At 48.2% G+C, this 13,033-nt stretch overlaps 1 protein-coding gene and 1 long non-coding RNA gene across 2 annotated transcripts in view; one reads left to right on the forward strand and one right to left on the reverse strand.

Annotated features, from left to right (window-relative positions):
• LOC138772746 (uncharacterized) overlaps positions 1-13,033 on the reverse strand; it is a 98,683-nt gene that overhangs the window by 40,680 nt on the left and 44,970 nt on the right. The window lies entirely within an intron of this gene.
• Positions 1-13,033, forward strand: part of LOC138772745 (alpha-N-acetylgalactosaminide alpha-2,6-sialyltransferase 2-like) — a 39,266-nt gene that overhangs the window by 21,424 nt on the left and 4,809 nt on the right. Inside the window, exons 2-7 of the mRNA XM_069953362.1 lie at positions 1,566-1,893; positions 3,859-4,024; positions 5,442-5,607; positions 5,694-5,832; positions 6,826-6,929; positions 7,702-7,785. Of these exons, the coding sequence (XP_069809463.1) occupies positions 1,566-1,893; positions 3,859-4,024; positions 5,442-5,607; positions 5,694-5,832; positions 6,826-6,929; positions 7,702-7,785 (987 nt within the window). The remainder of the gene's footprint in view (positions 1-1,565; positions 1,894-3,858; positions 4,025-5,441; positions 5,608-5,693; positions 5,833-6,825; positions 6,930-7,701; positions 7,786-13,033) is intronic.

The raw sequence follows: 13,033 nt of genomic DNA on the forward strand, positions 1-13,033 counted from the left end.
ACCGGGATTTCCACAGTTGTTGGCGCTGGTGTCCAAAGCAAAAAATATGTTATTGAATTTTGAGCCCTGAGATCCCCAGAATCCTTATATTATAGTATATGTACACTCGTCGCCATAGATATAGACAAGTGACAGATGCATAATGGTAAAGATGATGCATTAAAAGGAAACATTTAAAGGGGATGTGTCATCAGAAAATGACTTACTGTTTATGTATGTTATTGTTTTTATGTAAACATCTTTTTGAAGACTTTTTTTTACATTGTTTTTTATTTACCATTTTTCCATCTATATTATTCTCACTACTGGTGCTAAAATTAAGCTGAGACTTCCTGTTGTGTCCCAGGTGATAAAAGGAGGCTGCTGTGAAGTGATCTGTACAGCATTGCAGCATCATGTGACACCAGTACAATAGCAGCTCCCTGTGGAATGACCTCTTCACAGGTCACAGAGCACGCTCAGTAATGTTTCACATTCATCTCTAGGGGACAGGTCCTGTCTATTGTTGTCTATGTCTGTGAGGCTTGCTGTAAAGCATGTCACTAAATGCTGTTAAAAACAGCTCAGGCGAGATGGCTGTCCTCCATAACAATGTACAAAAAGTGAAATAAAAAAATTACAGTCAGAAAATAAAAACAGATTAGAATAAAAGAACATGTTTTAGTATCTGACTTTAATCAGTAATAGAAAATCTAGGCGACACATTCCCTTTAAGACCTGGCGGCTAGCATGTAATTCTCCTGCAGCGCCTCCGCAGGAAAGAGGAAACATTACACAATTGGTTCACTAAAATGAATGATGATTGTTCCGCCACCTTCAGTGTTAACACTTAAAGGATAGACACTCATTGTAACTTCTCTCTATTTTTACCCTAAAATGAGACCTGGGGCAATTGTTACCAAAGATTACAAACATCTGAGGTGTACAGTTTGTCCGTCCTCCAGTAGGTCTCATCTTGGATTCCAGCTCAGCTACGTAGCTGTTCTTTTATAGTCTCATCAGAACGTCTTGCTTCTTCTTTGTCCTTCCTCATCATTTACACTTTAGCTCTTCTTTCTCAGATTGGTTGCTGTGCATAGGCACAAGCCTTAAAGGGGTCATCAATGATTAGAAAAACATGGCTACTTCTTTCCAGCACACTTCAGGTGTGATTTGCCGTTAAGCTCCATTCACTTCAATAGAACTGATTTTGCAAAACCTGCACCTAAACTGAAGACAAGACTCATGCTATTTCTGGAAGAAAGCGGCCATCTTTTTCTAATCCTGGATAACCCCTTTAAGCCCTAACATCTCCATGAAGTCCATGTTTGGAGAACTGCAATAAGACTCCTTTGTAGGGATCCAAATGATGTTTTTGGAAATATTAGTGGTCCAATGTGGCCACCTGGTCATCAAGGACAGTAAAATCCACGGTTTTTTATATGGAAGGATACTAGACTCCCCCAGGCATCTACAGACAGACAAGAGAGCCGCTGTTGATCAGCCATGTTGGAGTGTTTTTAGGTTCTACTCTTTGGAATGGTATCCAGAAAGCCGCCTGACCTCACTGTCACCATCTTTTACAGTATCCATATATTTGACCTGACTGAAGGAAACAGTGAGTCCAGAGAATTAGACGAAGAACTAGTGAGAACTACACAACTCTCTAAAGAGGCGGCCACCACCACCACGACTACCAAACCGATCCCTAAACTTCACAATGTGTCCATCAGGCCACCAAAAGACCAGTGGGTGTCATCAAAGGGAACCACCCAAGGACCAAACGTGAGCAGTAAACCGAGGGATGCGTCCCCTCCAAACTCCACAGCAAAGTCAATCAGAACAACTCCAGTGTTCACAACCTTTAACTACTTGGGGAATAAGTACGCGACTGATGAGACACACGTCAATTCCGTAAGTAAAAATACATCGAAAACATCAATGGCGATAATTACTTCTCCATGGGTATTCAGTGGTTCCAATATAAGAAGTCCGGCAGCTTCCACTTGAAGTTTCAGAATGTTATTTCACCTGCATGTAAATACACAGGCAATGTTTCGACCTAGCACGGTCTTTGTTAGGTATGCTTGACCAAGTCTCTGTTGGGTGGAAATGTCATATGTGTATTTGGGTGCCAATAAAATAACGCTGGGAAACTTTAAAGCGACTCTGTCCCCCCTTTTTGCAATCTGACTTCTCTACACAGGTGTAAAGGGTACATTTTTTGGCAGTTTTCATACCTTATTTTATATCATACGTCATGGTGCTTGTTCCAGCAAAAAGCGATCTTTTATCATCTGTGGATTTTGCTATCTGGGCGGGGCTACACGGCCGACGTGCCACTTAGCCCCACCCACAACGCCACTGTTGGCCCTGTGACATCATCGGCGCATAGGCCCCGCCCCTCGATGGCCATTGGAACAGGCCAGCCTAAAGGTCTAGGCCCCACCCCCTCTAGGTCGGCCCATACCAATGGCCGCTGAGGATGCCTGCCGCCAAGAGGCCGGGCCAACGGTGGCATTGTGGGTGGGGCTAAGTGATGCATTAGTCGTGAAGCCCTGCCCAAATAGCACAATCCACAGATGATAAAAGATCAATTTTTACTGGAACAAGCACTATGACGTATGATATAGAATAAGGTATGAAAACTGCAAAATTTACCCTTTACACCTGCGTAGAGAAGTCATAATGCAAAAAGGGGGGGGGGACAGTGTCACTTTAAGTGGAAGCTGCCGGACTTCCTATATTGGATTATGTTAGATCGTCTGTAGGGGATCCCATATCCTGTATCTCTATTGGATATCTAGCTAAGGCTGCGTTCACACTACGTAAAATTATGGTCATAGTTCTCGCCGCAGAACTACGGCCGTAGTTTTGCGGTGTGTAACATAGCCCTTTTTTCAATGGCATCCCGGCCGGAGCGTACACACATCGTATGCGCTCCGGCCGGGATCCCATGCGGCGCCGGAAAAAACTGACATGTCAGTTTTCTGCAGCCAGAATTCAGTGAATTGCGGCCGCAGAAAGCCCTGTCACACAGTGGAGCGAGCGGCTCCGGCTGCTTGCTTCACTGTGGGCTATGGAAAGCTCTGATGCGGGCCGCTTTCCGTGACCCGGCCTGGGTGTTTACAGCGTGTGAACATAGCCTAAGGCTGCGTTCACACTACGATTTTGCAGTCCATTTTTTTTTCATCCGTTTATGCAAAAAATGGATGCACTTGCATCCGTTTTTGTAATGTACACAAAAACGTAGCTGATGCGTTTTGATCCGTTTTTTTACGATGGAAGTCAATGGAAAAATGGATCAAAAAGGAATTTAAAAACGCAGTGTGAACCCAGCCTAAGTTCCAGGTGCTGTTGGAATTTCCTTTGTGTATATAATGAGATTTCATGTTGTCAATGACTTTGGTGCAATCTCCACCACGGTTAAAGAAGATATCAAAATGACCTGAGTGGTCAAGGAAGGGGTGCAGAGTTAAGACCCTATTACACCAAGCCATTATCGGCTGTATTTGGCCAATTACCAGACGTTCTGGACGATAATTGTTTTGGTGTCATAGCTTATGTTCAAAGGCAACAATCAGCCAACTTGCACAATGTGCATGGACGTCAATAATAGCTAGTCGTCACTCTGTGTAATACCCCTCCCACAGCTCCCCATGACCCCCACCCCACCCCCACACACACATACTGTACGCTTGCTGTCAGTGCATGTAATCGCCCTCCTGAATACCCCAGCCCATTATGTTTTCAGGGTATGGGAAGGTCGGAGCTGTAGAACGTTATATGGAATTTTAAAGGTCCTTCACTATTCTGAATTTCTGAATAAATTTTGGAGAACTCTGATGTTTAGTTAATTTGTTCTTCACGTCTCCACAGAAATGTCCGCACCGCATCAGGGACAAGCTCCGGGACGAGGAATTCAAAGACATGTTTTTGGATAAAATACCAGTTTTGCAGTGGAAGAAACACGCTGAAGAGTCCGAATACCAAAGACTCAGCAAATACAATGGAGCTCAAGGCTGGATGCAAGTGACCTGGGAGGGTAAGTCATTTGGTTAGATCATACCCTGCGTCTTCTCGGTCTACAGCAGAGTAATCCCGGAGCCTAGAAGAAAACAGTAAGATGGTCCTCAACGGACGTCTACAACATCGGTATCCCCAGTGCTTCCAGATTTTTGGATTGTTTGGTTCTTAGTCGCATGCTCGAGTCCGATCGTTCCAATTGTGGCTGAAGAAGTTTGATGCAGCCCTATGGAGTCCTGGAAAACATGGATACAACCTATGGCCTATGGCTGTATCCTAGGACTGCATCCAACTTCTGCAGCTGCCGGGAATCAAACCCAGAACATTACAGTTTGGAAAACATTGCGGAACCTGAACATTTTGACTGATCCAAAGGAGAAGTCTGGCGGAATTTTTTTTTACTGTGGTGTATTGCCCCCCCAAAAATGTCACTTCCTGGTTAACATGGTGATGTCACTTCCTGGATACTATAAGGATGTCACTTTCTGGATAACATGGTGATGTCACTTCCTGGATAACATGGTGACGTCACTTCCTGGATAACATGGTGATGTCACTTCCTGGATAACATGGTGATGTCACTTCCTGGATACCATAAGGATGTCACTTTCTGGATAACATGGTGATGTCACTTCCTGGATAACATGGTGACGTCACTTCCTGGATAACATGGTGATGTCACTTCCTGGATACCATAAGGATGTCACTTTCTGGATAACATGGTGATGTCACTTCCTGGATAACATGGTGATGTCACTTCCTGGATAACATGGTGATGTCACTTCCTGGATACCATAAGGATGTCACTTTCTGGATAACATGGTGATGTCACTTCCTGGATAACATGGTGACGTCACTTCCTGGATAACATGGTGACGTCACTTCCTGGATAACATGGTGATGTCACGACCCGACTACCAGAGCTGTGCAGGCTGTGGCTGCTGGAGAGGATGGTGGCAGAGGGATGCTCAGTGTCCCTCCAGTGCCCTGTGACCCTCAGTGCCCCTTTCCATCATCCTCTCCAGCAGCCACAGCCCACACAGCTATGGGAGTCGGGTCGTGACATCACCTTGTTATCCAGGAAGTGACATCACCATGTTATCCAGGTAGTGAGGCCTTGATGCAGTAGTAAGTGTAGGGAAAAAAGCTCTTTATAAGCATTTCCCGTAATAAGTGTAAATTAGGGATGTGAAGAACTTTTGGGGGGGCAGCACAATACTTTCATAAAAATTATCACCAGACTTCTCCTTTAACCACTAGTTATAATAACGGACTTGTGTAAAAGGTGGCATCTGAATTGTGAAGTGAAACTTCTACCAGTGCCTGGAACTTTCCTGCCCTCAGCACATATACCTCATGTACTGATGTGACATCGCCACGGTCATGGTGGGCACACTGGTCACCTCACTAACACTTTCTTGTATATATTTCTCCAGTTTTAAACGAAACACTGAATCTGATGAACTCCACGGGTAACGGCTACATGTTTGACACCTGGAAAGGCCCGTCGCCTTGTATTCGGTGTGCCGTGGTCGGCAATGGCGGCATTCTGAATGGATCCAGGATGGGACTAGAGATTGATTCCCATGACTATGTCTTCAGGTATAAAGCTTCACTTATCAATATCCACCCCAGAGACCGCGATTGGAGTCCGTTCTTCATCTTCTATTTATTGGTTGGACTTGCAGGGTGAATGGCGCCATTACTAAAGGGTTTGAGAAGGATGTTGGCAACCGAACCTCATTCTTTTCCTTCTCAACAAACACATTGATGAACTCGCTGTATGCATATGGGAGGAAAGGATTCACATCGGTTCCTCGTACTCCGGTAATGATATATAATTATACTGGTTAGCACTATTACCCATAATCTAGGTATAGGAATATGTGTGGGGAGGGGGGGGCACCATCATACAAGCTGGGAACTATGCCGCAGGTGGTGCCCTACTGTGACTGTAAATCCGGGACGGGGAACCTTCAGCTGTTGCAAAACTACAATTCCCATCATGCCTGGGCAGCTGAAGCTACCTGTACCAGCAGGGCATGAAGGTGTAGAGTATGAAAGTCCCCATACACTTGCTGAACCCACAGTCTTGGCTATGGCCTAACGTTCCCCATAGAGAACACAGGAATGTTTGGCCGTGCCCATCGTACAGGTGTATGTGAAGGATGGGAGAGATAACTGTCAGCCAAACAAACAGTTATTAAAGGTGTATGGACGCCTTAACAAAGAAATTTCCTCTTTTGTGCTTTGAGCCATGTCCTAAGCTCCACCCCTGAGGAGTCCTAAAGGGGTGCTCCCAAGAAACAAAAACTGGTCCCAGAAAGTTATACAGATTTGTAAATTACTTCTATTTAAAAAAAAAAAAAAAAAAAAAATCTCCCATCTTCCAGTACTTATCAGCTGCTGTATGTCCTGCAGGAAGTGGTGTATTCTTTCCAATCTGACACAGTGCTTTCTGCTGCCACCTCTGTCCATGTCCGGAACTGTCCAGAGCAGCAGCAAATCCCCATAGAAAACCTCTCCTGCTCTGGACAGTTCCTGACATGGACAGAGGAGGCAGCAGAGAGCACTGTGTCAGACTGGAGAGAATACACCACTTCCTGCAGGACATACAGCAGCTGATAAGTACTGGAAGACTGGAGATTTTTAAATAGAAGTTAATTACAAATCTGTATAACTTTCAAACGCCAGTTGATTTGAAAACTATTTTTTTTTCTCTGGACAACCCCTTAAATAATTGCTTATGTATATAAATTACACTGTAAGCTTAGCTGCAAATCTCGTGTCCTGATCACTGTCAAACCTTTATCTCCACAGGAAACGCGCTACGTTATCTTGCCAGATCATGACAGGGACTATCTAATAGTGCGGGCCGCCCTCACCAACACAATCATTGATCAGGGCCGAGACAAAGGCAAAGAGTGAGGGTTTTTTGTTACCTTCAACTAGATTTCCTAATAGTCACTGTATAATATAGTACCTCTCCTGAGTAACAGCCTGTATTATACCAGGCACCCGCCACTCTGCCGACCATGCGGCACCTGGCTAAATGCTCAGGTCTCCCATTGATTTCAATGGAGTTCATTACTCAAGTTGAACACTAGAGCATTTAACGGGTTAGTTCACCAAAATTATTATTATTATTATTATTATTATTATTTTCAAATCAACTGGAGCCAGAAAGTTCCAGAGATTTGTAATTTACTTCTATAAAAAAAATTCCAGTACTTATCAGCTGCTGTATGTCCTGCAGAAAGTGGTGTACTCTTTCCAGTCTGACACAGTGCTCTCTGCTGCCACCTCTGTCCATGTCAGGAACTGTCCAGAGCAGCAGCAAATCCCCATGGAAAACCTCTCATGCTCTGGACAGTTCCTGACATGGACAGAGGTGGCAGCAGAGAGCGCTGTCTCAGACTGGAAAGAATACACCCCTTCCTGCAGGACATACAGCAGCTGGAAGACTGGACATTTTTTAATAGAAGTAAATTACAAATCTCTAGAACTTTCAGGCACCAGTTGATTGGAAAGTAAAAACAAATTGGTGACCAGCTCTAGTGGAGGTGGTTGCATGCAAATGCTGTCCGCTCTCTAGTAAACTGCAGGGGCTGTGGGTCTCCAGATCCCCAGTTTTTCCCAGGTGGGACATGAACCTATGAGCCAAAGATTAATACCCCCTCTCTTTTTTGTCCATAGCCCTTCTCAATACTTTGGCAAGAACCTGACTACAGAACATTTTAAGATCCTGCACCCCGACTTCATGCGATACCTGAGAAACAGGTGAGTTCTTTACAAGCGGTCATATCATATATCAGGGTATATACTGTATACAAGCACATCACATGCGGGGGAACTGCTATGGGGGGGCACTGATTGGCACTGCTATAGGAGTACTGAATGGCACTGCTATGGGGGCACCATTAGTGGCAATGCTATGGGGGCACTGTTGTTGCCACTGTTATTGGGATCTTGTGGATGTTAATGCTATGTAAGTCGAACAACTATCACTGTTAGGATGGTTAGCATTGCCTGGCACTGTTGTATGGGCACTATAGCGGTCACTAATATGGGGGGGGGGGCACACAGGCTCTTAATATTATAGGGGTACTGCAGCTGGCCGTGTCATGGGAACACTATGGTTGTCACAGTTATTGAGGCACTCTGGCTGGTACTGTTATAGGGGTTTGGTGCCTGATACTGTTATGCAGCACTATGGGCATGGCCATTATGATACTTTTTGTGTAACAGTTGTGGGGGCATTGTAGCTGGTATTGTTATTGGGCCACTGGCTGGCGCTGTTGTGCAGGAACTGTGGCTGGTACTGTTATGCAGCAAATATTGGGGCATTATGGTTGGTACTGTTACAGCAACTGTCACTGTCATGGGGACACTGCATCTGTAGATGTCACTGTTATAAGACCACTGTGATTGATACTGTTCTGGGGGCACTGTGGCTCCTGCTGTTCTCTTGGCACTATGGCTAATACTATTCTGGGGGCACTGTGACTAATACTGTTCTGGGGGCACTGTGGCTGATACTGTTCTGGGGGCACTGTGGCTGATACTGTTCTGGGGGCACTGTGGCTAATACTGTGCTGGGGGCACTGTGACTAATAGTGTTCTGGGGGCACTGTGGCTAATACTGTGCTGGGGGCACTGTGACTAATAGTGTTCTGGGGGCACTGTGGCTAATACTGTTCTGGGGCACTGTGACTAATAGTGTTCTGGGGGCACTGTGGCTAATACTGTGCTGGGGGCACTGTGACTAATACTGTTCTGGGGCACTGTGGCTAATACGGTTCTGGGGGCACTGTGACTAATACTGTTCTGGGGGCACTGTGACTAATACTGTTCTGGGGGCACTGTGACTAATACTGTTCTGGGGGCACTGTGACTAATACTGTTCTGGGGGCACTGTGACTAATACGGTTCTGGGGGCACTGTGACTAATACTGTTCTGGGGCACTGTGACTAATACTGTTCTGGGGGCACTGTGGCTAATACGGTTCTGGGGGCACTGTGACTAATACTGTTCTGGGGGCACTGTGGCTAATACGGTTCTGGGGGCACTGTGACTTATACTGTTCTGGGGGCACTGAGGCTAATACTGTTCTGGGGGCACTGTGACTAACTGTTCTGGGGGCACTGAGGCTAATACTATTCTGGGGGCACTGTGGCTGATACTGTTCTGGGGGCACTGTGACTAATACTGTTCTGGGGGCACTGTGGCTAATACGGTTCTGGGGGCACTGTGGCTAATACGGTTCTGGGGGCACTGTGACTAATACTGTTCTGGGGGCACTGTGGCTAATACGGTTCTGGGGGCACTGTGACTTATACTGTTCTGGGGGCACTGAGGCTAATACTGTTCTGGGGGCACTGTGACTAACTGTTCTGGGGGCACTGAGGCTAATACTGTTCTGGGGGCACTGTGGCTAATACTATTCTGGGGGCACTGTGGCTGATACTGTTCTGGGGGCACTGTGGCTAATACTATTCTGGGGGCACTGTGGCTAATACTGTTCTGGGGGCACTGTGGCTAATACTGTTCTGGGGGCACTGTGGCTAATACTATTCTGGGGGCACTGTGGCTAATACTGTTCTGGGGGCACTGTGGCTAATACTGATCTGGGGGCACTGTGGCTAATACTGATCTGGGGGCACTGTGGCTGATACTGTTCTGGGGGCACTGTGGCTGATACTGTTCTGGGGGCACTGAGGCTAATACTGTTCTGGGGCCACTGTGGCTAATACTGTTCTGGGGGCACTGTGGCTGATACTGTTCTGGGGGCACTGAGGCTAATACTGTTCTGGGGGCACTGAGGCTAATACTGTTCTGGGGGCACTGTGGCTAATACTGTTCTGGGGGCACTGTGGCTGATACTGATCTGGGGGCACTGTGACTAATACTGTTCTGGGGGCACTGTGGCTAATACGGTTCTGGGGGCACTGTGACTTATACTGTTCTGGGGGCACTGAGGCTAATACTATTCTGGGGGCACTGTGGCTAATACTGTTCTGGGGGCACTGTGGCTAATACTGTTCTGGGGGCACTGTGGCTGATACTGTTCTGGGGGCACTGTGGCTAATACTGTTCTGGGGGCACTGTGGCTAATACTGATCTGGGGGCACTGTGGCTGATACTGTTCTGGGGGCACTGAGGCTAATACTGTTCTGGGGCCACTGTGGCTAATACTGTTCTGGGGGCACTGTGGCTGATACTGTTCTGGGGGCACTGTGACATACTGTTCTGGGGGCACTGTGGCTGATACTGTTCTGGGGGCACTGTGGCTGATACTGATCTGGGGGCACTGTGGCTGATACTGTTCTGGGGGCACTGTGGCTAATACTGTGCTGGGGGCACTGTGGCTGATACTGTTCTGGGGGCACTGTGACTAATACTGTGCTGGGGGCACTGTGGCTAATACTGTTCTGGGGGCACTGTGGCTGATACTGTTCTGGGTATGTAATGGCTATTGAGTATGAGGTAACAGTAAATACAAGCAGTTGCCCGCACCAGCTGGATTCCCTCTTGGTGGAGCCCTGTGTGGGTCCTTTATCTCTGGGTCTTATTTATCTACCTTTGATGGTCTCTGAGTATTATTGACCTTTACCTCCTGCCATTAAGATAAAAGGAGAAATCTCCATTACCCTCTGCCCTAGGGAGAGCAAAGCTGTAAAGCTCCAGAAGTGTCTTGGACTTGGTGGGCAACAGAGATCAGGCAGTCAGAGATAATCGTCACAACTATGATGACCATGGGCGTAGATAACATCTCATGGTCCCTGGTGCAAGAGGGAAACTTGGGCCCCCCCTTGACCAAGCGACACCACGCCACTGCAAACCTGCATACCCCCCACCACCACTACCATAATACCATTATACTGTTACTACATTAAATCCACTATGTAAAGGCCAAGTTTTACACCCCCTTTCTGCTTCCTTATAGCACAGGTCTTCTCTCTGCCCAGGTATAATACAGACCCCCCTATGCCCCCATATAGTAGTTAGGCCCCCTCTGTGCATCCCTATAATAGTTAGACCTCGCTATGTCCCATAGAGTAGTTAGGTGCCTCTGTGTCTCCCCATATAGTAGGTCTCCTCTGTGCATCCCCCTGTAGGTAGTCCCCTGGTAGTTATAGCCGCCGCCCCCCCCCCCCCCCCCCCCCCCCACACACACACACACACCTCCCCATTACATTAGTATCCTTTGTATATGCAATCCCTCAATTGGAATGGGTGGAATGCTAGCGTAGAAGTGGCGGAGCACAGGAGGGGAATGGGCGGGATGTGAGCGTGGGGGGGGCGGGGCAAGGGTGGGATGTGAACAGGGAATGGGTGGGATGTAAGCATGGAAGGGGTGGGACACAGGCATGGATGGGCGGGATGCGAACATGGAAGGGGTGGGACACAGGTGTGGATGGGCGGGATGCGAACATGGAAGGGGTGGGACACAGGTGTGGATGGGCGGGATGCGAACATAGAAGGGGTGGGACACAGGTGTGGATGGGCGGGATGCGAACATGGAAGGGGTGGGACACAGGTGTGGATGGGCGGGATGCGAACATGGAAGGGGTGGGACACAGGTGTGGATGGGCGGGATGCGAACATGGAAGGGGTGGGACACAGGCATGGATGGGCGGGATGCGAACATGGAAGGGGTGGGACACAGGTGTGGATGGGCGGGATGCGAACATGGAAGGGGTGGGACACAGGTGTGGATGGGCGGGATGCGAACATAGAAGGGGTGGGACACAGGTGTGGATGGGCGGGATGCGAACATGGAAGGGGTGGGACACAGGTGTGGATGGGCGGGATGCGAACATGGAAGGGGTGGGACACAGGTGTGGATGGGCGGGATGCGAACATGGAAGGGGTGGGACACAGGTGTGGATGGGCGGGATGCGAACATGGAAGGGGTGGGACACAGGTGTGGATGGGCGGGATGCGAACATGGAAGGGGTGGGACACAGGTGTGGATGGGCGGGATGCGAACATGGAAGGGGTGGGACACAGGTGGAGAATGGGTGGGACACAGGCAGGATCCGCACTCAGAGCCGTTTAGCAGTAGCCTTCATCAATGGGTCTATGTGAATGTAGGCAGCTGTGCTAAAAAAGTAGGGGACACAGTGAAGGGCAAAGGCGCCTGGCTTGTGGACTCAGTGGCGACTGCTACAACCACTATAGCTACGCCACTGATTGTTACTATACAAGCCTGGGTAGGCTAAAACTAGTGGCATCACCTGATGTGAAAGGCTTAAAAAGGACCTGTCACCCGTGAGGACGGCGCCGAGCCCGCCCAACCCCCCTGGTGGACCCCGGATACCTCCCCTTTCCTGCAAGTCCCGCTCTTGGAACCGGTCCCTGGACGGAGATATCGGCAACGGAACGTGAGCGTGCGCTGTATGCTAATCACCTGAGATGAGTCCGACTGGAGCCGTCATTCTCTATGGGCATCGGACTCATCTCTGCTGAGCGAGCACACCGCTTCTGACGGCAACATCCCTGTCCCAGGACCGGGTCCAAGAGCGGGACTTGCAGGAAAGGGTAAGTGTTTGGGGCTCCACTAAGGGGTCGGGCGGGCTCGGCGCCATCCTCCTGGGTGACAGGTTCCCTTTAAGTTCATCCATGCTTATAGACTTTACCATCAAGTGACTTCAGCTCTGCTACATGCGATACCCTTAGCTCTGCTACATGCGATACCCTTAGCTCTGCTACATGCGATACCCTTAGCTCTGCTACATGCGATACCCTTAGCTCTGCTACATGCGATACCCTTAGCTCTGCTACATGCGATACCCTTAGCTCTGCTACATCTCATACCCTTAGCTCTGCTACATCTCATACCCTTAGCTCTGCTACATCTCATACCCTTAGCTCTGCTACATCTCATACCCTTAGCTCTGCTACATCTCATACCCTTAGCTCTGCTACATGCGATACCCTTAGCTCTGCTACATGCGATACCATTAGCTCTGCTACATGCGATACCCTTAGCTCTGCTACATGCGATACCCTTAGCTCTGCTAC

The sequence above is a fragment of the Dendropsophus ebraccatus genome, chromosome 14 (genome assembly GCF_027789765.1).
Source record: "Dendropsophus ebraccatus isolate aDenEbr1 chromosome 14, aDenEbr1.pat, whole genome shotgun sequence".
Lineage (NCBI taxonomy): Eukaryota > Metazoa > Chordata > Amphibia > Anura > Hylidae > Dendropsophus > Dendropsophus ebraccatus.